The following is a 27,185-nucleotide window of genomic DNA, read 5'->3' on the forward strand; positions in this document are numbered from 1 at the left end:
GTACAGAAACCATGTCTTCAGAATAACAAAATAAATGATTGAAAAGTTAAAAAAAATTAGTCAAAAGGATCACTTGGGGGCGGCTAGGTGTCTAGTGGATAAAGCACCGGCCTTGGAGTCAGGAGTACCTTGGTTCAAATCCGGTCTCAGACACTTAATAATTACCTAGCTGTGTGGTCTTGGGCAAGCCACTTAACCCCCCATTTGCCTTGCAAAAATCTAAAAAAAAAAAAGGATCACTTGCATAACCATAGGAATAAAAAGTTGTTACTTTTTAAATGATTCAATATATTTTGTTTTGAAAATTCAATTGTAACAATTTATGTTCTCATACTTGCTGTGTTGAAATCTACTCAAAAATTAAAAGCCAAAAACACTGCCAATGAAAGCTGAAAATTATGAGAGTCAAAGACAACATTCATTTTACTTTGCTATCTAAGTACTTTTGAGCTCAGTTATTATAAGAGAATAACATTCCAGCAATGAGGACCACAAAAGATTAAATTTGCCTTTGCTGATGTTACCTACAGGTTCATGCATCTATGTTTGTGCTCATTTTTTTAGTAGCATCTTTATTTTTTTCATGCATATGCACATATATATTTTTAAATTACAAAACTTCTTTCCATCCTCCCTTCAGACTCCCCTCCCCTCAGTGGTGAGCAATCAGGTTAGCAATGTACATACATACTTTTGATAAACATGTTTACAGATTAGTCATTTTCAATATGATGAATTAGGATTAAGGGAAAGAGATACATAAGAGATAATTGTTATAAAGTGTTCATCAGATTCTGAAGGGTTGGGTTTTTTGTTTTGTTTTTTTTCCTGTGAATGGGGATAAGATAGTTCATAGCAGTCTAATACAGTTGTCCTAACCCTCTGAACTGCTGAGAGGAACTGCTTCCATCAAGGTTGATCATAATGTTGTTGTTAAGGTGTACACTGTTCTCTTGGATCTATTTCCTTTGCTCATCATCAGATTCTGCAAGTCATTCCATGCTTCTCTAGAGTCCAACCATTACTTCTGGCCAAGATGGTGGAGACAAGACAGGCACTGCGTTAAGCACTCCCTGTGTCCCCTCAAATATAACATGAAAGAAACCTCTTAACAGAAACTCTATCAACAAAACCCAGAAAAAGAAGCTAGGAGAAGAACAACTACCAACAAGGTCAGTCTTAGGGGACCGTGAACCAGGAGAGGATCAGTGCAGAGACAGCAGAGGGCGAAAGCCAAAGGACCGGCGTTAGTCTCAGATACCTTGGTGAGAGGCAGGTTGAGAACCAACCAAAGAGACTTTGGCCAGGGGGAGGGGAGGTCTACAGCCTGGAAATAGTCCAGCTCTGTGCTGGATCTGAACTCCATACTTTTGGAGCATTGTTCCAGGAACAAACTGTAGCTGCCCTGCCCTATCCCCTTCCCCTCATCCCCCAAACACAGATGTGGATTAAGGAGCCCACTCAGCTGAAAGGGAGAATGGTTGCAGCCCATTGCTAAAGGTCAACTCAGACCCTGCTGCCTGCCCCTCCTTCCTCCCTCCAGGATTGGGAAAAGGCTTCAATCACTCCCGAGAAAGCAACCAGCACCCCCTACTGGCCAGCGCTTGGAATTACTAAGCCAAATGCAAACCTCTGAGGGACAGTCCCTCCCCCAGCACAAAAATCTAGAAAAATGAAGAAAAACCAGTGAAAGGGGGACCCATGGAGAAATATTTAGGAGAAACAGATACTAACCCAGAGAGATCTAGTACTTCTGAGGAGAATATGAAATGGTCTCCAGTCCAGAAAGACTTCCTTTAAGAAATCAGGAAGGAGTTGAAAAATCAATTGAAAAAAAATTGGAAAAAGAAACTCAAGAGGAAATTAACACAATGCAAGAGAAAATTAACATCTCGCAACAAGAAAACAAATCCTTGGAAAATACAATTATACAATACAAAATGAGAATAATTCTCTCAGATCTTCAACTGGGCAAATGCAAAAACAAAATGATTCTCTCAAATCAATTGGGCAAATGCAAAAAGAAAATGACTCTCTCAAAACTATACTGTGGCAAATGGAAAACTTCAAAAATAGAACTGATCAACTGGAAAAGGAATTGCAAAAGATAAATGAAGAAAAATCTTATGCTCTTAAAAAAAGAATGGAATGGGCAGAAACTAATGACTTCATGAGACAACAAACCAAAAGACAAAAAAGTTAGAAGAAAATGTAAAATACCTCATCAGCAAAACCACTGACCTCAAGAAAAAATCAAGAAGGGAGAACCTATGAAAACACTGAAGAGAAAAAAGTCTGAACTTAGCATTACAGGATTTACTGATGAAAAACTGCCCTGATATCATGGAACCAGAGGACAAAATAGTTGTTGAAACAATACATCGTTCCCCTCTGGAAAGAGATCCTACAATGAAAACACTAAGGAATGTTGTGGCCAAATTCCAGAACTATAAGATAAAAGAAACAATCCTGCAAGCAGCCATAAAGAAAAAAAAATACAGTAAGGATTATGCAAGCTGCAGCAACATTAAGTGATTGAAGGGCCAGGAATGAGATATTCCGAAGAGCAAAGGAACTTGGGATACAGCCAAGAATCTACTATCTGACAAAGATCTCTTCCAGGGGAAAAGATGAACATTTAATGAAATGGGAGACTTCCAAGATTTCAAGATGAAAAGAGCAGTGCTAAATAGAAAACTTAGATATCAAACATGAAAGCTCAAGAGACAAATGAAAAGGTTTAAAAATAAGGGTAAAGAAAACAAAACTGCTATCCAATATGATGAAATTGGCTATATACCCACTTGGGAGAAAGAGTCTCTAAACTCTTGAGAAATGTAACTATATTTGAGAGAATATACTTAGCCAGAAGTGATAGACATTCATAACTTTTTTGTGACTCAGATAGAATGGTTTAAAAGCAATAACTCCTTTAAAAAGGGGACAATAAGGAGATGGGAGGATGGAGGAGACTGAATGGGGTAAATTTCATTATAACAAGAGGTAAAAAAGGCCTATTATAATTGAGGGGAAGAAGGGAGATGAGAACCACCTGAATCTTCATCTCATCAGACTTGGCTTAAAGTTAACTAGGACACACTCAGTCAAGTTAAGACACTTATCTAAACTTTCAAGCATTAAAAGGGGGAAAGGGGAGGGGGGACAGGGGAGGGGGAGAAAAAGGGGAACAGAAGGAAGGGAAGAAAGGGAAAAGGGAAAGGGGAAAGAAAGGGGGGAGGGATTGATATAAGAGGGCAAACACACTGAAAGGTGGCAGTATTCAGAAACAAAACACTGGAGAATATGGATAAAGGGAAAAAAAGGGGAAAAATGCAAACAGAAGGAAGATGGCATGGAGGGCAATAAAAAATTAGGTATTGATTATAATATTGAATGTGAATGGGATGAACCCTCCCTTAAAAATGTAAGCGAATAGCAGAATGGATTAAAAACCAGAATCCTACAATATTCTTCTTACAAGAAACTCATTTGAAGCAGAGAGATACATACTGAGTAAAGATAAAATGTTGGGGCAAAATATATTATGCTTCGGCTGAAGTGGAAAAAGCAGGGGGTAGCAATCCTCATTCCAGACAAAGCATCTGCAACAATAGGTAGATTTAAAAGAGATGAAGAAGGACTCTATATTGTCCTAAAAGGTACCATAGACAATGAATTTCAATACTAAATGTGTATGCACCCCATGGTATAGCATCTAAAATCTTAGAGAAGTTGAGCTACAGGAAGAAAAAGACTGCATGGGGGAATATCTTAACAAACTATGGTATATGTATGTCATGGAACACTATTCATTAGAAACCAGGAGGGAATGGGAATTTAGGGAAGCATGGAAGGATTTGCATGAACAGATGCTTAGCAAGATGAGCAGAAACAGAAACATTGTGCAACCTGATGGTGGTGTGGGGGTGATGATCAACCTTGACAGACTTGCTCATTCCATCAGTGCAATAATAAGGGACAATTTCGGGCTGTCTGTGATGGAGAATACCATTTGTATCCAGAGAAAAAATTGTGGAGTTTAAACAAAGACCAAAGACTATTACCTTTAATTTAGGGGGAAAAAAAAGTTATCTTATTATGTAATTTTGCTATCTCTTATAATTTATTTTTCTTCCTTAAGGATATGATTTCTCTCTCATCACATTCAACTTAGATTGGTATATACCATGGAAATAATGAAAAGACTAATAGACTGCCTTCTGTGAGGGGTGGGGTGAGGGAAGCAAGAATAGGGGGAAAAACTGTAAAACTCAAAATAAATAAAATCTTTAAAAGAAGACTGGTAGAAACTACTATTGTATATAATTGGAAAACAAATAAAATATTAATAAAAGAATCTGACCATTTATAGATTCTTATATAGAACAATAATATTTCATAACACTCATGTACTATAACTTTTTTTTTAAGGTTTGGTTTTTTTTCCCCCAAGGTAGTGGGGTTAAGTGGCTTGCCCAAGGTCACATAGCTAGCTAATTATTAAGTGTCTGAGGCCAGATTTGAACTCAGGTACTCCTGACTCCAGGGCCAGTGCTCTATCCACTACACCACCTAGCTGCCCCACCATGACTTCTTTAGCCATTTCCCAAAGGATGGGCATCACTTCAATTTCCAATTCTTTGTCACAACAAAAATAGCTGCTATGAATATTTTGGAACATGTGGGATATAGTTTTAAAATTAGAATTGGTGGGTCAAAGGATATGATCAGTTTTATTGCTCTTTGGGCACAGTTCCATATTGTTCTCCAGAATGGTTTAGAACTATGAAGAACTCCACCAGTAAATGTATCAATGTCCCAATCCTTCCATACCCTCTCCAACATTGATCATTTTCCCTTTTTCTCATATTGACCAATCTGATAGGTGTGAGGAGATAGCTCATAGTTGTTTATTTTACATTTCTCTATTCAATAATGATTTGAAGCATTTTTTCATGATTATACATAGCTTTAATTTCTTCATTTGAAAACTGTCTATTCATATCCTTTGACCATTTATCAGTTGGGGAATGACTTGTAACCTTATGAAATTTGATGTAATTTCCTATATATTTTAGAAATGATACTATAATCAGAACTCTCAGTTGTAAAAATTGTTTCCCAGTTATCTGCTATCTAATTTTGGCAGCATTGATTTTATTAGTATAAAACCCTTTTCATTTAATATAGTCAAAATCATTCATTTTGAAGTTTATATTGTACTTTAATTCTTGTTTGGCCATAAATTTATCCCCTTTCTTTAGATCTGATAGAGAACTTCTTGATCTATTAATTTATCTATGGTGTTGCCCTTTATGTCTAAATCCTGTACACATTTTGACCTTACTTTAGTATAGGGTGTGAGATGTGGCTGTATGCTTAGTATTTGCCATAATATTTTCCAGTTTTCCCAGCAATTTTTGTCAAAAAGAGAGTTCTTATAACAGAAGCTAATGTCTTTAGGTTTGTTAAACAGAAGATTACTATTGTCACTTACTACTCTGTCTTTTGAACCCATGCTAATCCACCTGATCCATTACTATTTCTTAATCAGTACTAGGCAGTTTTGACTGCTGCTTTACAGTAAAGTGTTAGATCTGGTAGAGATAGGCTATGTTCCTTTACATTTTTTTTATCAGTTCCCTTGCTCCTCTTTTTCAAAATAACTTTATTTAAGGCAATAGGATTAAGTCACTTGCCCAAGGTCACTCAACTAGGTAATTATTAAATGTCTGAGGTCATATTTGAACTCAGATCCTGCTGACTCCAGGGCTGGTGCTCTATCCACTGTGCCTCTTAACTGCTCCAGTTCCCATGTTATTCTTGACTTTTTGTTGCTCTACGTGAATTTTATTACTATTTTTTCTAGCTCAATAAAAGGGCTATTTGGTAGTTTGAATGGTATGGCACTGAATGAGTAATTTAATTTGAGTAGAATTGTCATTTTCATTATATTAGCTCAACCTAACCATGAGCAACTGACATTTTTCCAATTATTTAGATCTGAATTTATTTGGGTGAGAAGTGCCTTATAATTGTGTCCATATAGTTTCTGGGTTTGTCTTAGAAGGTAGATTCCCAAGTATTTAATGATTTCTATAGCTACTTTAAATGGAATTTCTCTTTCTATCTTTTGATCTTGAGCTTTGTTGTTCATCTATAGAAATTCATATATATGAAATTCATATACATGTTTCATGTGGGTTTATTTTAAATCCTGGTACTTTGCTGAATTTGTTAACTATTTCAAGAAGTTTTTTGGATGGCTTTCTCAGGTTCTCTAAGTATACCATCATATCATCTGCAAAGAATGAATGAATGTTTTGCTTCTTCATAGCCAATTCTGATTCCTTCATTTTCTTTTTCTTCCCTTATTGCTAGTTAGCATTTCTAATACTATTGAATAGTATTGGTGATAATAGGCATCCTTGTTTCACCCCTGATTTTATTGGAAATGATCTGAGTTTATTTCCATTACATATAATATTTGTTAATATTTTTAGATAGATACTGCTTATTATTTTAAGAAAAACTCCACTTATTCCTAAACTATCTAGGGGTTTTTAAACAGGAATAGATGTTGTATTTTATCAAAGGTTTATTCAGCAATTATTGAGCAAAAGATTTTTGTTGGTTTTGCTATTGATATGTTCAATTATGTGCAGTGTTTTTTCTAATATGGAACCATCCCTGCCTACCTAGTATAAATCCTACCTAATCATGATTATCATCGTAGTGATAACTTGCTGTAATCGCTTTGCTAAAATTTTATTTAAGACTTTTGCATCAATATTCCTTAGGAAGACTGGGCTATTTTTCTTTGTCTGTTTTGGTTCTTCCTGGTTTAGGTATCAGCACCATGCCGGTATAATAAAAGGAGTTTGGCAAAATTCCTTCTATTTTTAAAATAGTTTATGTAAATTAGGAATTACTTGTTCCTTAAATGTTCAGTAGAATTCACTTGTAAATTCATCTGGATCCGGAGACTTTTTTCTTACTGAGTTTCTTGATAGCTTCTTCAATTTCTTTTTCTGAAATGGGGTTGTTTAAGTAATTGATTTCCTCTTCTGTTAATTTGGGCAGTTTCTATTTTTGTAAATATTCATCCATTTCACCCAGGTTATCAATTTATTGACATACAGTTAGGCAAAATAGTCTCAAATTATCTCTTTAATTTACTCCTTACTAGTGGTAGGTTCACCCTTTTCATTTTTGATACTGGTAATTTGGTTATCTGCTTTTTTAAAAAAAAATCAGATTAACCAAAAGTTTGTCTATTTTATTGGCTTTTTTATAAAACAAACTGTTCCTTTTATTTATAAGATCAGTTGTTTTCTTGCTTTCAGTTTTATTACTCTCTCCTTTGATTTTCAGAAATTCTAATTTGATATTTAATTAGGTATCTTTTATTTGTTCTTTTTCTATTGAACTATTTTTTTAGTAGTATACCCAATTCATTGATCTCCTCTTTCTCTATTTTTTTTTATTTAGTCATTTAGAAATATAAAGTTTCTCCTCAAAACTGCCTTGGTTGTATCCCATAAATTTTGGTATCATGTCTCATGGTTATCACTTTTTTGGATATAATTATTGATTATTTCTATTATTTGCTGTTTGATCCACTCATTATTTAAGATGAAGCTGTTTAATTTCCACTTGGTTTTTGGTTTAACTTAACATGATCCTTTACTACATGTAATTTTTATTGTCTCATGATCTGAGAAGTGTGTAATTATTATTTCTTCCTTTCTGCATTTGACTATAAAGTTTTTGTGCCCTAGTACATGGTCAAGTTTGGCATAGGTGCCATGTACTGCGAAGAAAAAAGCATATTCTTTTCTATGCCCATTAAGTTTTTTCAGTGGTTTATCATATCTAAGTTTTCTAAAATTTTATCCACCCTCTTAACTTCCTTCTTATGTATTTTGTTATGTATTTCCCTCTGTGCTATCTTTCTACATGTGTATTTTCCTCTTTCCTTTCCACTTATTCTTCCTCACCAAAATTTTACTCCTTTTCCCCTTAAACTGTTCTTTTAAAATTTAACTTTCAGTTTGTTTTCACTTATACCTTCGCCTTCCTTTTTATCAGTCCCTTCTTCCCTTATCTTTCCCTTTCACTCCCCACCCCCTTCCCTGTAGATTAGGATAAATTTTTTAAACTAAATGGGAATGTATCTTATTCCTTCTCTGGATCAAATATATTGAATAGAATTTACCCAGCATTCACACTCTCCCTTCTTTCCCTCTAAAATTATAAATCTTTATGCCTCTTCAGCTGGTGTCATTTAATGCTGTAGTACTATTAATCAGGTATTATAAATTAGTTTTATTATTTGATTGCTTGTCAAGATCACATTGTCTTCAAACTATCATCAGAGATTGATGGCTTGATTATCAGCATTGCTTCAAATTACATCTAATTATAATTATATTCATTTTTTACCTTACCCCTTCAAGTATCAAGTACCCTCCAAGGACACACAAACCTCCTCATGAGCCAAGGTATCATCCCAAGGCAAATCATTTCTTGAACTTTCCCCTCCCCCAGGCCTATTTTCTCTCCCACTTTACCCCACTCACCTCCCCAACCAGGGTACTTAACCCCTTATTAAGTGAAGCATGGATTACGTCAAACCCCAATTGAATTAACTATAAGAATCTTAAATATCTCTAAATACTGGAAGACTCTGAAGGTCTCACCTGAGAACTCTACAAATGATTTCAAGTTAAGGGAGACATTGACTCAGGATTACCCATTATGATACCCTCATTAGTCAAGGTGTTAAGCTTTGTCAGCATAGCAGAATTAAAGTAGATCAAGGGATAGTGATATGCTTAAATTTAAAGTTAACACCCATGCTTTCATTAGAGCTTTTTGTCTCATAGCGATGTCATCTTGGGCCTCTGCAATGGAGAAACAAGATCCAACTACGCCCATATCTTTCAAGTCCAATCTCTTCAATTATATTCAATCCTTTAAGTATTCTAAGAAAAGTATAGCTCTAAAAAATTAGAAGTGTTATATCTTCCTTTTTAAGAATGAACACAATTTGATGGTCTTGACCAACATTTGTTTTGTTTTTTTCTTTTCCCTTTTCATTTACCTTTTTAGTCAACTCTTAGGTCATGTATTTAGCAATTGAATTCTCCATTCAGTTCTGGTTTTTGTGTCAGGAAATTCTGGAAGTCCTAAATTTCATTGGACATCTGTCTTTTTCCCTGATAGAATATACTGAATTTGCAGGATAGTATATTCTAGGTTATAATCCCAGGTCCTTTGCACTCAGATATATTGTATTTCAGGTCTTCTGATCCTTCAGTATTGAGGCTGAAAAATCCTTGTGTGAGTTTGATTGTGTTTAAAATTGTTTTCTTTTTGTGCTTGTAATATTCTCTTCTTTACTTAAGAGTCCTGGAATTTGGCTACAACAGCCCTTGGAATCTTTATCCTGGGTGTCCTTCTGGAGGGTTCTGTAGATTCTTTCAATGGTTTCTTTGTTCTAGCAGATTTGGACATTTTTCCCTTATAATTTCCAGCATGATATTTTCCAGGTTCTTTTTTTTTTGATCTAGACTTTCTAGTAGTCCAATGACTCATAGATTATTTCTCTTGGATCTATTTTCCAGGTTTTTTTTTTTCTTAAAGGGTACTTTCCATTTTCTTCAATATTTTCAGTCTTTTTATTTTGTTTGATGGAATCTTTATAGTCTTGTAGATTCATCAGTTTCTACTTGTACAATTCTAATTTTTAGGGTTTATTTTCTTCAATTACTTTTTTGTGCTTCCTTTTTAAAGGTGCTGAATTCTCTGGTCAAATTTTCATAATTATCTTGAATGACTCATTTCTTTTTTCCATTTTTTTCTTCCTCTCTTCTTTGGTTTTTAAATCCTTTCTTAAACTCTTTGAAGAACTTTTGTATTTGAGTCCAATTTATAGACTGTTTGATATGTCCCCTATGAGTGATTTTTCACTCATTTCTTCTTTAGATATGGCATTGTTATCATCTTTGTCTTATAGAGCTTATACAGCTTCCAGGCAAGATGGCAGAGAGAAGACAGGCACAGTTCTAAAGTCTCCTGAACTCTTCCCCATCTATCACATGAAACAAACCTCTTAAAAGAAATCTGACCCACAAAACGCAGAAAGAAAAGCCAGGAAAAAGAACATCTACCTCAGGATTTGTCTCCGGCAGCAGCTTTGGCCAAATTCGGGCAGGTGAGTCTGGGCTCAGAGGGAGGATCAGCCCTGGATCAACCAGATTAACTGCTGAATTGGAACCGGGAGTCTGAGGGCCTGCTGGATCGGTGGTGGGGCTGGATGACAGGGGCTTGGGTCAGCGGGGGAGCAGGGATGCTGGTGTTGGGGCTGTCCCCCTGGAGCTTGGGGACAGGGCTGGGGGGGGGGGAGAGTTCTAGTGGAGGAGAGCTGCAGACACCATCCTGGGCTCCTCTGGTCCCACTGCAGCTCAGACCTCCTCCCCAAACAAACAAATGCAACCTACTCCTGCCTCAGGCCCAGGTGTGTGAGCAGAAGAACCAGCCCAGCTGAGGAATGACCTCAGACCAGGATAAAGCCCACCACTGACTGAAGGCAAAAGAATTCAATAGCTCCAACCCCTCCCTTCAAGCAAAGGAAGAAGGCCTCCTACAAGGTCACAGACACTCCAGAGAAAGCAACCAACACCTCCTACAGGCCAGCCAGAGAAACTGCACTCAGTAAGTAAAGCCTTGAGTGATCCCAAGCCCTGGTGAACCAGCCCCCTCCCCCAACTCAAATTCTTAGCTAAATTAAGAAGGGTCAGCAGAAACGTGGATCCATAGAAAAATTCTTGTAAGGGAAAGACCCTAACTCAGAAAGACCTAGAACCTCTGAGAATACAATCTGGTCTCCACACAGAAAGACTTCCTTGAAGAAATAAGGAAGGAGCTTAAAAATTTGGGAGAGACAATTAATACCTTGCAACAAGAAAACAAAACCTTAGAAAGTACAATTGGACAAATACAAAGGGAGAATATATCCCTCAGATCATCAATTGGACCCAATACAAAATGAGAATAACTCTCTCAGATCCTCAAATGAGCAAATGCAAAAAAAAAAATCTCTCAAAACCTCAATTGGTCAAATGGAAAGCTCTTTCAAAAGTAGAATTGACCAACTGGAAAAGGAGTTGCAAAAGGGTTAATGAAGAAAATTCCTCCCTGCAAAAATGAATGGACAGAAACTAATGACTCCATGAGACAGCAATAGTCAGTTAAACAAAATCAAAAAAAAATAGAAAAAATAGAAGCAAATGTAAAATGCCTCATCAACAAAACCACTGACCTTGAGAATAGATCGAGGAGGGGCAACCTGAAAATTATAGGATTTCCTGAAAACATTGAAGAGAAAAAAAAGCCTGGACTTAATATTACAGGATCCAGTGATGGAAAACTGCCCTGATATCATGGAATCGGAGGGCAAAGTAGTTATTGAAAGAGTACATCGATCCCCACCAGAAAAAGATCCTAAAATGAAAACACCAAGGAATGTTGTGGCCAAACTCCAGAACTATCAGATAAAGGAGAAAATCCTACAAGCAGCCAGAAAGAAACAATTTAAATATCAAGGAGCCACAGTAAGGATCACACAGGACCTGGATGCATCAACATTAAGGGATCGAAGCACCAGGAACGAGATAGTTCGAAGAGCAAGGGAGCTTGGAATGCAGCCAAGAATCTACTTTCCTGCAAAGCTGAGCCTTCTCTTCCAAGGAAAAAGATGGACATTTAACGAAGTGGAAGAATTCCAAAAATTTCTGATGAAAAGACCAGAGATAAACAGAAAATTTGGACATCAAACAGGAGGTTCAAGAGGACACATTAAAAGGTTAAGGGGGGGGGGGGGGGTAAAAGGAAAAAAAAATGCAATCCAGTAAATTGAAACTGGCTATATCCCAGCATGGGGGGGAGGGGAAAGATTCTCATAAATCTTGAGAATTGTAACTCTAACAAGAGAGAATATGCCTAGCCAGAAATGATGCACATTCATGACCTATCCATGAGACTGCTATCCAATGGGATGTAACTGGCTTTAACCCCACTTGGGAGAAAGACTCTAATAACTCTCAGGAATTTTGACTCTATTCAATAGAATATACTGAACTAGAAGGGACAGACACTCAGAATTTTCTATGACTTAGATAGAATGATCTATAAAACACTAGCTCCTTAAAAAAGGGGGGACATGAAAGAGACTGGATGAGGGAGGGGGATTGAATGGGATAAATCTCACTACACTAAGAGGTACAAAAAAACCTATGGTAATAGAAGGGAAGAAGGGAGCAGAGGAGAAATACCTGAAACTTCTTCTCATCAGACTTGGCTTAAAGTCAACCTACACATACTCAGGTGACTTATTAAAAGGTGAAAAGGGGAGGGGGGGATGGAGAAAGGGAAGGGGAGTGAAGGAAAAAGGGAAAAAGGGAAAGGGGAAAGGGCAAAGAAAGGGGAGGGTAGGAGGGCAAACACACTGAAGGGGGTGCTATTCAGAAACAAAATACTGGGGAATATGGATAAAGAGGGGGAAGGGGGAAAATACAAACAGAGGGAAGATAGCACAGAGGACAATAAAGAATTAGTAATCATAACCTTCAATGTGAATGGGATAAACTCTCCCTTAAAACGTAAGCAAATAGCAGAGTGGATTAAAAACCAGAATCCTATAATATGTTGCTTACAAGAACTCATTTGAAGCAGAGAGATACATATAAAGGTAAAAGGGTTGGAGCAAAATATATTTTGCTTCAGCTGAAGTAAAAAAAGCAGGGGTAGCAATCCTTATCTCAGACAAAGGAGCAGCAAAAAATAGATAGCTTTAAAAGAGATAAGGAAGGAAACTTTATCCTCCTTAAAAGGTACCACAGACAATAAAGTCATTTTAATATTGAGTATATATGCACCCAGTGGGACCCCCACCCAAATTCTTAGAGGAGAAGCTGAAAGAACTACAGGAAGACATAGACAGCAAAACTCTACTAATGGGAGACCTCAACCTCCCACTCTCAGATCTAGATAAATTGAATCATAAAATAAACAAGAAAGAAGTTAAGGAGGTAAATAGATTGTTAGAAAAATTAGATATGGTAGACTTATGGAGGAAACTGAATGGAGATAGAAAGGAATATACCTTTTTCTCTGCAGTACATGGAACTTAAACAAAACTTGACCATGTACTAGGACATAAAAACCTAATGATCAACTGCAGAAAAGCAGAAATAGTGAATACATCTTTCTCAGATCACAATGCAATAAAAGTCATATGTAATACTAGGCCACGGAAATACAGACCCAGAACAAATTGGAAACTAAATAACCTCATTTTAAAAAATGAGTGGACCAAAAAACAAATTATAGAAAGAATTAACCATTTTATCCTAGATAATGATAACAATGAAACAACATACCAAAACCTATGGATTCATTCAAAGCGACTCTCAGGGGATATATTATACTTCTAAATGCTTACATGAATAAATTGGAGAAAGAGGAAATCAATGAACTAAACATGCAACTTAAAAAAATAGAGAAAGAACAAATCAAAATCCCTAGTTAAATACCAAATTAGAAATTCTAAAAATTAAAGGAGAAATCAATAAAATCGAAAACAAAAAAAAATTTAAATTAATAAATAAAACCAAAAGTTGGTTTTATGAAAAAGACAATAAAATTTATAAATCTCTGGTTAATTTGATTTAAAAAAGAAAGTAAAAATCAAATTGCTAGAATCATAAATCAAAAAGGTGAACTCACCACCAATGAGGAGGGAATTAAGGTATTAATTTGAATTTATTTTGCCCAACTCTCTGCCAATAAATTTGACAAGCTAAGTGAAATGGATAAATAGTTACAAAAATGTAAGTTGCCCAGGTTAAATGAAGAAGAGATTAAATACCTAAACAACCCTATCTCAGAAAAAGAAATTCAACAAGCCATCATTGAACTGCCTAAGAAAAAAATCTCCAGGGTCTGATGGATTCACAAGTGAATTCTACCAAGCATTTAAGGAACAATTGGTTCCAATTCTATATAAACTCTTTGGAAATATAGGGAAAGATGGAACTCTGCCTAACTCTTTCTATGAAACCAATATGGTACTGTTACCTAAACCAGGAAGAGTTAAAACAGAGAAAGAAAATTATGGACCTATTTCCCTGATAAATATAGATGCAAAAATCCTAAATAAAATCTTAGCAAAATGATTACAACAAGTCATTACTACGATAATACATTATGATCAAGTAGGATTTATTCCAGGAATGCAGGGTTGGTTCAATATTAGGAAAACTGTTAGTATACTCAATTATGTCAAAAACAAACATATCAGAAATCATATGATCATATCAATAGATGCTGAGAAAAAGCTTTTGACAAAATGCAGCATCCATTCCTATTAAAAACATTAGTGAGTGTAGGAATAAATGGACTGTTCCTTAAAATAATTAGCAGTATCTATCTGAAACCATCAACAAGCATTATATTCAATGGGGAGAGACTAGAGGCATTCCCAGTAAGATCATGGGTGAAACAAGGGTTCCTGTTATCACCACTACTATTCAATATTGTATTAGAAATGTTAGCATCAGCAATTAGAGAAGAAAAAGAAATCGAAGGAATTAGAATTGCGAAGGAAGAGACAAAACTCTCACTCTTTGCAGATGACATGATGGTCTACCTAGAGAATCCCAAGAAATCATCCAAAAAAACTACTGGAAACAATTAGCAATTTTAGCAAAGTTGCATGTTATGAAATCAACCCTCATAAATCCTCAACTTTTCTATATGTGTCTAGCAAGATACAGTAGGAAGAGCTAGAAAGAAAAATCCCATTCAAAGCAACCTCAGACAATATAAAATATTTGGGAGTCTATTTGCCAAGACAGACTCAGAATCTTTTTGAAAACAATTATAAAACACTTCTCACACAAATTAAATCAGATTTAAATAACTGGGCAAATATCAACTGCTCATGGATAGGTAGAGCTAATATAATAAAAATGACAATTCTACCAAAACTAAACGATCTGTTTAAGTGCCCTACGAATCAAAATTCCAAAAAATTACTTTAACAAGTTAGAAAAAATTGTATGTAAATTCATATGGAGAAATAAAAAGTCAAGAATTACCAGGAGCTTAATGAAAAAAAAGTGCAAAAGAAGGTGGCTTAGCCCAACCTGATTTAAAATTATATTATAAAGCATCAGTCATCAAAACTGTTTGGTATTGGCTAAGTGGTGGACCAGTGGAATAGACTAGGTGTAAAAGCAAGAAATGATTATAGTAATCTGCTGTTTGTTAAACCCAAAGAATCTGGCCATTGGGATAAAAACTCCCTCTTTGATAAAAATTGATGAGATAATTGGAAGTTAGTATGGAAGAAACTTAGATTAGACCAACACCTAACACCCTTTATCAAGATAAGATCCAAATGATTACAGGACACAGACATAAAAAACAATATTATAAGCAAATCAGAAGATCAAGAACTAGTCTACCTGTCCGATCTATGGAAAGGGGAGAAGTTTATGACTAAGGAAGAGTTGGAGAACATCACCAAAAACCAAGTAGATGATTTTGATTACATTATATTAAAAAGCTTTTGTACGGATAAAACCAATGTAACCAAGATCAAAAGAAATGTAGTAAATAGGGAAACAATCTTTACAACTAATGATTCTGACAAAGGACTCATTTCTAAAATATACAGAGAACTGAGTCATATTTTTAACACAAAAAGCCATTCCCCAATTGACAAATGGTCAAAGGATATGCAAAGGCAACTTACAGATGAGGAGAACAAAGCAATCCATAGCCATATGAAAAAATGCTCTAAATTATTAATTATTAGAGAAATGCAAATTAAAGCTTCTCTGAGGTACCACCTCATACCTCTCAGATTGGCCAATATGACCAGGAAGGATAATGATCATTGTTGGAAGGGCTGTGGGAAATCTGGGACACTATTACACTGTTGGTGGAGCTGTGAACTCATCCAACCCTTCTGGAAAGCTATTTGGAACTATGCCCAAAGGGCAACAAAAATGTGCATACCCTTTGACTCAGCAATACCACTACTGGGTCTATACCCTGAAGAGATGATGAAAAAGGGTAAAAACATTACTTGTACAAAAATATTTATAGCAGCCCTGTTTGTGGTGGCAAAGAATTGGAAAACAAGTAAATGTCCTTCAATTGGGGAATGGCTTAGCAAACTGTGGTATATGTATGTCATGGAACACTATTGTTCTATTAGAAACCAGGAGAGACGGGATTTCAGAGAAGCCTGGAGGGATTTGCATGAACTGATGCTGAGTGAGATGAGCAGAACCAGGAAAAACATTGTACATCCTAACAGCAACATGGGAGTGATGATCAACCTTGAAGGACTTGCTCATTCCATCAGTGCAACAATCGGGAACAATTTTGGGCTGTCTGCAAAGGAGAATGCCATCTGTATCCAGATAAGGAGCTGTGGAGTTTGAACAAAATGCAAGGACTATTCCCTTTAATTTAGGAAAAAACAGATATCTCATTGTCTGATCTTGTTACCTCTTAGACTTCTCTTCTTAAAGGATATTATTTCTCTCTCATCACATCCCAATTTGGATCAAGGTACAACAGGGAAACAAAGTAAAGACTGATGGAGTGCTATCTGTGGGGTGGGGGTGGGGGAGGGAAGCAAGATTGGGGGAAAATTGTAAAACTCAAATAATATCTTTAATAAAAATAAATTAAAAAAATAAAGTAGCTTATGGTGAGCACTCTTAGATTTTTTATGCTCATCTTTGTTGTTTCAGTTCTGCTTCTGGGGTATAAGGGGTATAGATCCAAGTTGTTTTGGGGGTTTTTTTGTTGGGGTTGGGGTCTGATTCCCTGGCTTGTCATTGGCCAAGATATTGTCTAAGAAGTCCACGCCATACCTTTGCAGAGATTTTTTTTCCTCCTTTATGTCTAGGTTCTGACTTTGCAGAAGTTTGTTCCTTACCCAGTCCTGTCTTTTGCCCCAGTGTTCCCAGGGTTCAGACTTTGTTTGGGGTTGGGATCCTCAGAGATGGCTTGTCTAGGACCACTTGCAGCAGGACCACTGCTGTTGTCAAGCTGTCAGGATCTGGATTGCACTGCGACTAAGAGTCTACTGCTCGCTTTCCCACTCTCCCAACTCCTGGACTTAACTTCCCCCTTTCCTTCAAAGAGACAGACCTTCATTGAAGATCTTCCATGATATCTATCATTGAAATCTTTGGATCTTCTCTTTTTCTTGCTAGGATCTGTAGTTTCAATGTCAGAGTAGAAGCTTCATTTATCTTTGGTAGGGAAAAGCTCCAGGAGCATGTTAGCTTCACGTTACCATCTTGGCTCCACCCCAGAAGTCCCTATATTTGTGCTCTTAAATTAAGACTGCAAACTCCTCCAGAAAGGTGCCATTCTCTTCTTTTTTATACCATAACAAAAGTTTAAGAGCACACTGTGAAATACACACACACACACACACACACACACACACACACGTATATAAAAGTACGTAGAGAGAGAACTACTTGATTACAGCTTACTTCCTTTCAAGTACTCAATAAAAAGTACCCTTATCTATTGTTATGAAGAAAGCCCAAAATCATGTAAAAATTGGTATTACCAATGAGAGCTGGCCAATCCTTTGCCAGAGCTTCTGTTACACATGGAAGGGAAGACTGACTAGTTTTCCTCAGTAGTGTAGCCAGGAGGTTAAAACCATCAGTCCATGACTTATAAAATGCGCATTGTAATTCAATATCTGTAAAATTAAATTCAGAAATTCAATCAAATAGTATTCTAAATGTGTCACATGAGTAAAAAGCCTCCTTAAATTTTAAATAAAAGGTTATTTATTTAAATAAAAGGTTATTGTTCAACTGTAGAAACATTCCAAACATTCCAATTATCTTTTCCTTTATATTTCTGCTTTGAAAAAAGGAAAACAAAAGAATACTATTTTTTTTCAGGAATTTTCAAAGAATTTTTAAAATTAATAACTATATGGTTGCTATAGATAGATTAGTGAAAATAAAGATCAGCAAGCAAATATAAATAAGATAAATATGCCTTAGCTATAGGGGGAAAAAGAAACAAGATAAAATGAAATGACAATTCAGATCTACTTCTGTACAATATATTACAAAGATCTTCTTTAGTTATTTGGTGCGCTTTTGCTAAAATGTTGGAAAATATCTAAATTTTGAAAAATATGAAGATAGGTAAAGTAGGCTGAAGATAAGAAACAACAAGGGTTACTTTGAAGAGACTTGACTCCTTCCTTACTCCTCAGGGCCTTCTAGTGCTAATTTGGGATATAGTGTGGTGGTAGTAACCATTAGTTTTGATCAGCAAATTGGAAAGGGCCTTTATTAAAGTATGCAGTCTGGTTGAGTAGTGCCTTGCTTCAAAATTAATAATGATTTTACCCTTGGTAGGGAGAAAAGAAAATTATGTCCTTTCACTATCTTTCTCAAAATGGTTTAATTATTTTTAAATTTATTTTTCATCTCTCAGACCTGGGATTTAATTGTTATAGGCAATTTCAGGTGAAAATGCCCTCTCCCAATGTCTAGCTCCTCTTTCACAATTTATAGTCTTCCATAGTTTCCTGGGGTGCTAAGAGATTATGTGATTTGCCTAGGATCACAGAGTAAGCGTGTGTCCTAGGTCTTCTTAACTCAAAAGGATTCTTTCTCTTCCAAGACAGTTGCTCTTCCCCAAAAGATTTTCTTTAAAACTGAGTATGCATATAAATTCCAAAGAAATATAGAGAGAATCAAGACAAAGGCTTTATTTGTACATTATTACAACCAATTATCTTCAATGTATAAATATTTATTTTATCTATTACTTAGAATAATGTTTATTTTTTTTAATCATGCCTTCTCTAATCTTGAAAAACCTGGATATTGCTGATAAAGTGTTATGAACAACTTAAATCAGATTACTTGTCTCCAGTGTATCCAAAGTTTCTTTAGCTAGTTATTGTTCCAAGCCTTAACTGAAAAAGCTTATTTCTAGAACTTGTTTCTCTTGACACACCAGGTACACTTACTTTCCTTCTTCAACTGTAAAATTATATCAACTTCCTTTGAACTCTTATTTTTCTGTATCTACTTAAATTCATGAAGATGACCAAGCATGGGGTGCAGTGGATAGAGAACTGGCCCTGGAGTCAGGAGGATCTGAGTTCAAATCTGGCCTCAGACACTTAATAATTACTTAGTTGTGTGACCTTGGGCAAGTCACTTAACACCACTGCCTTAAATAAAAAATAAAAAAATTAAAGAAAAAAAGATGACTAAGCACATTAAAATCACTTTCTAAATATTAGCAAGAAACATTCAATAAACAAATCTTTAAAGAACTATTTAATACAAAACAAACTTGAGTTTCCTGGATCAGCACTACTCTCTCTCTCTAGACTAAAAAACAAACCCAAAAAATGATATATTACCAAAATCATCTTTAGTGTACACTGTGAGGAGTTTGAAGATCTTTTCCAGTAGAAGTTTCAAAAGTTCATTCTGGTTCATGGGGCTGGGGTCTATCAATAAACATGACATGAGAAGTCTAGACAGAGAACAGAAATATTCCAGTAGGAAGGAAATCTGTTGAATAAAATAAGCAAGAAAAAAAAATGAATCATAGGATTGAGTTGGAAAGGACATAAGAGCCAATCTACCTCTACTCTTTCTTTTTTTTTTCTCAAGTATATTCACAATGCTACAGTTTAATGAAAACGTGTGTGTGAATATAGACACATAAGTTATAGGGCTCCAGGGCAGTGTTGTGGACTCCTCTGAGGAAATTCAAAGACTCATATTATCAATTAATGAATTAACATTCTTCCAATACCAGAATTACATGAATGACATAGTCACAGTTTGGTTTACTGATAGGGACAGCAATATATAAACTTTATAGTAGTTTGCTTTCTCATTAATTTATTTATAGTTACATTCATATCTTCCTTTTATATTTCATAAGATTCATATTCTGATGATTCATTGTGATTTGGTTGTTATTAGGTTCAAAATTACAAATGGTACACAAGCTATGATGTGCCCTATTAAACAAGAAAATCTTTGGGTTGAGGTCCGGCAGTGAACTAAATGCAATGGATTAGTTGAACAGTTTGTCACCAGAGAACTGTCTTTCAAATAATGAACTATGAAAGATGTTGAAACTCATGAAAAATACTACTAAGCTAAGCTAAGGAGGATCTTGTGATCTGCACTGGTAAAGAAGCATCCATGCTGATGGAACAAAGGATCCCTGAAATGATGAAAAAAGTAATACTTATTCAAAGGTCAATCATCTATAATAAACATAAATGTGGAAGTGAAAAAAGTATCAATTTATTTCCTTGAAAGAGCAATGAAAAAATACTCAAATACTCAACCAGAAAACAGTGCTAAGGCAACAGATAAATTACACACAAAAATTTTTAAAAATACTATAAATAAGAAATATAATAATATAGCAAAAATAGAAAGGGAACTGCACTGAGAGTCAGCAGATAATTGTCCCTTCCACAACTAAAATTCTTAAACTATCACAAATTATAAAAGGATAACATTCTGAAAAATTACCTACAGAGTATCAACATAATTGGAGCCTGTTTCTAACCTGTGAGTGGACAAAGTCAAAACTGAGCAGGCTAAAAACAGGTGAGTCAGAAAACAACATTAAGTTTAATTTCAGAGTGAGGAAATAGATGCCTGCAGGCAGAAGTTCCCCTCCCGAGAATGAGTGTCTTTAAACACTGCTAAAGCTGCTGTCATTTATATACATAATCATTCTTAGTCTTGAGTCAGTTTTCATGGTTGATATTTCTTGGGACAATACAGGCAATTGTTAGAGTGCTTGGGAACAATCATTGTCTGGATTGGGGTTAATGATTACTCTGTGGCATAGAGAACCAGAGTTCAGTAAAACAAAGAGGAGTACAGTACCTACAACTGCAAAGAAAAGGAATTGTGAAAGTAATATAATAGACAGCCACTGAGGTGGCTGAGCAATAAACTTTGCCAGAGAGTAATATCCTGAATGCAAAGAATTATTGTTATGCCAAGCTCAGGGAGCAGCCTGCTTGCTGAACCTTAGCTCTGAGAAACAGAGTATCTTCAAAATATTTTGACCAGGGATAAACAACTTCATAAATACAAAAATAACAATAAGCTATGAGGATCTCATTCTATATATAGCAATGTCCTTCGGTAAAGTTCAGCTGTATTACAGGGAGATCACAAATTTAGAGTTAGACGGGTCTCAGTGGTCATCTATTCCAGATTTCTCATTTTGTAGATAAGGAATTTAAGACCAAAAAGGGTTAAATTCACACAGTAGTAACAGAGATAAACCAAGGTCCTTTGACTCCAAATCCAGCACTATTTTCCATCACCCTGTACCTCCAGTCTTACAAGCGCTATCAAAGAAGCACCAACTTTGGTGGATACTCCTATCTGGAATAGGTGGCCACCAAATGGTTCATTATGACCATAGAAATTCATGAAACTCTCTTAAGATGTATGTGAAAGAGTCACATTCTTTTTGATGTCTATAATGGTATCATAATTGAAGTATATAATGATAACCCTTAATTACCAAGAAAAAAATAATATTCAAATGTTCTGTTAATACTTAAATATATTTTTACAGAGTTGCCTTAAAAAAAAAAGCTTTGACTTGAAGGTAGCAACTTCAGTTTGGAAAGGACTAAAATTATACTTTAACTTACTTGTAGATATTAACTTTAGAAGTTTAAAGAATACACACACAGAAAAAATTAGATAAAGTACAATAACAATTTTTAAAAACATTTAAAAGCTTGAACCTATTAACTTTTGAAAATGAACACAATTCAATGAATCAAAATTTTAATGTAGTACATTTACATGAAATTGTATGTGTTTATAAACCTACAGAGATGACAAAGTCTAAATAACTTATTTTTAGATAAGGAAACAGTATTCTAAAGAAGTTAAGGGACTTTGTCTAAAATCATATACTGGTAGGTAGAGCTGGACTAGAATCCAGGTTTCTCTTTTAATTGTTCTTGCTCACGTCTGATTCTGGGAAGTCTGGTTATTCACAGTCAGTTAGAACAAAATGAGACCCTTGTAGACATGTCTACACAAATAAAATTTGATCAACAACTACATACATAAAACGATTCTCAGAAAAGATCTCACATTGGTTTGGTGTCAAATAGCTCCTCTCACCTTCCCATTTGCCATAATGTAACACCTGGACAGAAGATCATATTGACTCATGTAACAGAGGAAATTCCATCAAGTCTAAAGAGATGTCTACTGGAGTCTTAGCTTTTAAATGTCTTACGACACTGAGAAGCTAGACCAATGGTTTGCACCTAAATACCCTGACCAATTAAAGACTGAGGACTGTTTCATTACCTTTTTAGAGGAAAAACAGTCCAGGTAGCAGGGATCTTCTATTACTTTTGGGGTCATGTATATTTAATTTCTAGATGTTCAAAGGAAATCACTTCCATGTGTCCCAATCAGATTAGGAGCAGACTGGTCTTACTACACTATTTCATTACTATTTTCAATATAATAACCATATTTAAATTAAGCCTCTCCAAATCTAAAATTTCCATGAAAAAATTACACACAGAAGGATAAAGTTATGAGGTTCATATGGGAGAGATTTTAACCCACCCTCCCAAACCACAAAGTTAGCATTTTCTCAGTAGAAATCATTTGTGATTCTTATTTTAAAAAAATAAAAGACTTAAGACAACTAACCTGAGCTTTAGCATGTTCAACAGTAGTTGAGTAAGACAAGGGGATACTGAGCTCTTGAATGCATTTCTCCAACAAAGAAACATTTAAGGTACTAAATGTAATAGAAAAAAGAAAATCAATTTAGATACTTGGTGTAGTTTTTGCAAAATAGCAATAACTCACAATTTAAGAGTATAAAGAAATAATGTAAGAGAACAAAACAAAAATTAGAATTAAATGTTCATAAAAGAATAATCTTGTAATAGAAAAAAAATTGGTGCCTGTTGAATTTTACAAGCAATTATACAAATGTTAGAGGGAGAAACCATGTGGTAAATATATTGGACAAAGTAGTCCAGAAGAGTCCTACGTCCCCTGAGAAAACATTACAGACAGGCAGAAATCTAATCCTTTTGCAGGAAGGAAAAGAAAGAAAAGAGACAATCTAATAGCTGATAAAATAATTATCTCACAGAACAAATCAATCAGTTAATCAGTATTTATTACTAATCTGATAGGCACTGTAAAAGAAACTGAGAATACAAAAAGAGATGGGACATATACTGGAGGGTTTAACACATTCACAGATAAATACACAGAGGCTATAGATTAAAAAAAGTACTCAATAGTAAGAGGGCACTGAAAATAGGAGAAATCAGGATATGATCAGGATTCTCTTAAAGGATGTGGCATGAATAGAGCCCTGAAGGGAATAACAAGTTCCAAGAGGTAAAGATTAGGGGCACAAAGGAATAAGGGAAAATGAGTAGCATGAAGGATTCTCTTTTTTCTTAGCTTTCCATTCCCCCTTATAAGTGCTATCTTCCTACATTAAAATGTAAACTCCGTGAGGGCAGTAGCAGTCTTGTTTGCTTGTATTTGAATTCTCAGGGTTTAGTACAAAGTCCAGCATATAGCATGCTCTTAAAGCAATGTTTTATCTCACTAGAATTGACAAGTTTTGGCAACTGATTAGCTCTTATGGTAAAAGTGAAGAGTTGACATGACACAGATTGCAAATCTTGATGTTTGGAAGACTGGTGGTACTACTGGCAGAAATAAAGAAATTAGAAGACTAGGAGGATTTAGGGGTAAAGAGACTGAGTTCTGTTTGGGAACTAATGAGTTTGACATGTATATTGAATATTCAAAGTACAACAATCTATTAAAAAAAAAAGGTAAGCTTTAAAAAAGTAGGGACTAAGTCAAATCACCTAAGAAAGGTATTAAACAATTAGGAGGTTTAGATGAGAAAGATAAAAGCAGGAAATTAGATACAACTTAACAAATACCATAAATTCATTGAAGGACCTTTTCTGAGGAGTGATAATTCCAATTAGGACAGTCAAGTTCTGTTTTAAGTCAGAACTTAAGTGTCTCCTTTAAGTAAGCTTGGAGACTTGACTAAAGCTGTTGAAAAATTCTGATAGCTTGTTAGCAACTTCAAATGATTCCTTAATAGAAGCATGGAAAGGCAAAAATTAATCTATTTCCTTTAGACTAGCAAACCTATTCATTATTAATAAAATTTTAGTCTCATACCCACAGAAAGACTTTAGGATGTTGGTCTGATGGAATGCTGTGACAGTATTCTTTGGAACAACTATCAATAAGTTATTCAAAAGGCTGCACATTGCTGAAAGAAGAGGAGGAGTTACAATGCACTGTTTTGACAAAGATGCAGAAAGGGGAGAATCTTGATGAATTGAAGGTGATGTTGTTGTGGTGTCACTCTGACCTGTCACAAAAAAGGAAAAAAACCCCACAAGAATGAGGTTACATTTAATTTTGATACTGAGCATTTAAACCATTTCTCACTTTTAGAGACTACTAGGCAGCACAGTGAATAGAAATTTAGATTTAGAGTCAGAAAGTCCTCTGCATGAACCTGGGCAATTCACTTAACCTATCTCTCTCTGTTTCAATTTCCTTATCTATAAAATGAAGATAATGAGAATACTAAACTTACAGGACTGTTGTAATGATATGCTGGATAGTATTAATAAAGTACTTTGGCAAACCTTAAAAGAGTTATTTAATACAATCTAATATTAGTTGTAGTAGCAATTATCTTTAAAATATAACTAATTACAATGTTTTATATTATTTCTTAATCTATATAATTCCCTTATTAAGTAGAAGAGGGATAAAACTATCAATTTACATATCCCGAAACATGGAAATTGAATTGATTTATCAAAGTTAGCCAAATAAAGTCATGTTAGAAGAGTAAAGGATTGTATATATAATCTATTATTTGTATTCTGAAGAAAACTCCCACATTAAGTTGATAAGACTGGGAAGGAAATTTAATGTTCTGAATATTTGTAAAAGTCAAACTACAATTCAAGAACTTTCAATGACTCAGAAAAATTTACTCCCATGGAAAAATTAAAATATTTACTGATTATATAGCTTAGTATATTGAAAAGAATTCTGGTTTTAAAGTTGAGAAGTATGGAATAAAATCCTGATCATAATTTATTACCTATGTGATAAAATGTAAGTAACTTTACTTCTGGATCTTAAGTAAAATGAAAGATTTGGATTGGATGGACTCCAAGATCTCTTCAAGCTCTAAATATATAAATGAAACGCTTTGTGTTTGTTTTTTTTGTAATCTGAAAGTAGAGTCAAGAAAGACAGACAGTACAATTGAAGACTTAAAATTTGACAATTCTAAATAAATTTTATATGTATGTGCATTTATACATATACATATATGTGTGTATATATATGTATACACATATATATATACACACTTATGTTTATGTATCTTCTTGCTACTTTAATGGACTGGAAATATCTTATTTATGTGGTTTCAAATTTAATAGGAAATCAATAAACAATCTTGTGTTTTGATATAACATTTAAAATTAGTCTTAAGTGGGAGCTAGCTGTAAGTAATTATTATCAATATATACTTTGGTTTGGTTTTCAATTCTAAATTGGCATAAAGCATTCTAGTCATGAAAAATGGCACAATGATTTCTCAGTTAATAAGGACAATAAATAAAGAAAAAAACTATTGACAATTAGGTAATAACTTTTACCATTTATTACATTATTAAATATTACATATTTATTACATACCATTTAACCTTTGCCTAATATTTTGAAAATATACTAGCAAATAAATTTAAAATAATTTATTACACGTTTTGAGGATAACTACAAAACACTGGTCTGGTATTTGAAACACTATTCAAAGATTTTTGTTTTTGATCTCAATAAAAGAACATGTGGTTGCCTGATCAAGTTTGAGATAGATGATAATCTAATATAAAGGTTCTTAACCTGTTTTTAAAAAATATTCTGTTGACTGAGTTTCAATGTAATTGTTCCTCTTTGTAATTCTATAAATTTTATTTTGAAATTTTAAGAAGAGGTTCATAGAATTAACTAGCATTAGCACACTGACTGGTACATAATAAGCACTTAATAAATGCCTGTTAACTTAGCCAGAGTGCCAAAGTGGTCCATGTAGCAAAAAAAAAAAAAAAAAAAAAAGTTTAATAACACTTCATCTGTTCTAACTGCTGAATATCCATCTTGATAAGATTTTTTTTTTTAGGATTTTGCAAGGCAAATGGAGTTAAGTGGCTTTCCCAAGGCCACACAGCTAGGTAATTATTAAGTGTCTGAGACCAGATTTGAACCCAAGTACTCCTGACTCCAAGGCCAGTGCTTTATCTACTGCGCCACCTAGCTGCCCCTTGATAAGACTTCTTAATCTCTTCATTATGTCAGTCAGCATGGAGGCTGTGGCATCTTCAAATCTACCTTTCTCCAATTCTGTGATAAAAAATATTAAATATCAAAGAGCAAACCACAGGTTCTTGCCCTGGGTATGTGATTTCAAATTGACATACTACCACATTTTGGATCTGGTCATTCAACCAGTTTTGGATATACCTAACTAATCTAGCAACCAGCCAAATCACTCATCTTTCCCAGGAAGAAACATGAGGGAATTTGCCTAATATTTTATTAAAATCTCATATCTACATAATTCTAATATAGAAATTAGAAAGTTTCATGAGCTAGGGCAAAAGGGGTTCAACACATTTTTATTTATGACCAGGATTTAGTTGAATTAGTTTTCAGATATTAGACATGAAGTACATGATCAGACTTGTAATCAAAACCTTTCAGATTGGAAGGAACTACCCAAAGATAGATGTCTAGCAAAATCTCTAAAAACTAATGTCAATTATTCTGCCTTCAAGGGTATGGCAATAGAAAGTAAAGAGAGAAAACTTTAAAAGCTGATCCCTGAGGAAAGGAGAAAGAGAAGGTAACAAAAATGGCCCCTACATTTGGCAACTTAGCATTATCAAAATGAGCTAATTATTTAACAAATAGCTGAGGGGTAGGGTTCTA

General features: G+C 34.8%; 1 protein-coding gene across 1 annotated transcript in view; it reads right to left on the reverse strand.

Annotated features, from left to right (window-relative positions):
* The window catches only part of RTTN (rotatin), a 290,369-nt gene that overhangs the window by 35,398 nt on the left and 227,786 nt on the right, over nucleotides 1–27,185 (reverse strand). Inside the window, exons 46-49 of the mRNA XM_074202085.1 lie at nucleotides 24,345–24,540; nucleotides 22,824–22,914; nucleotides 19,508–19,661; nucleotides 17,672–17,809 (exon numbers count right to left, since the gene is read on the reverse strand). Coding sequence (XP_074058186.1) covers nucleotides 17,672–17,809; nucleotides 19,508–19,661; nucleotides 22,824–22,914; nucleotides 24,345–24,540 — 579 coding nt within the window. The remainder of the gene's footprint in view (nucleotides 1–17,671; nucleotides 17,810–19,507; nucleotides 19,662–22,823; nucleotides 22,915–24,344; nucleotides 24,541–27,185) is intronic.

Source organism: Macrotis lagotis, chromosome X (genome assembly GCF_037893015.1).
Source record: "Macrotis lagotis isolate mMagLag1 chromosome X, bilby.v1.9.chrom.fasta, whole genome shotgun sequence".
Lineage (NCBI taxonomy): Eukaryota > Metazoa > Chordata > Mammalia > Peramelemorphia > Peramelidae > Macrotis > Macrotis lagotis.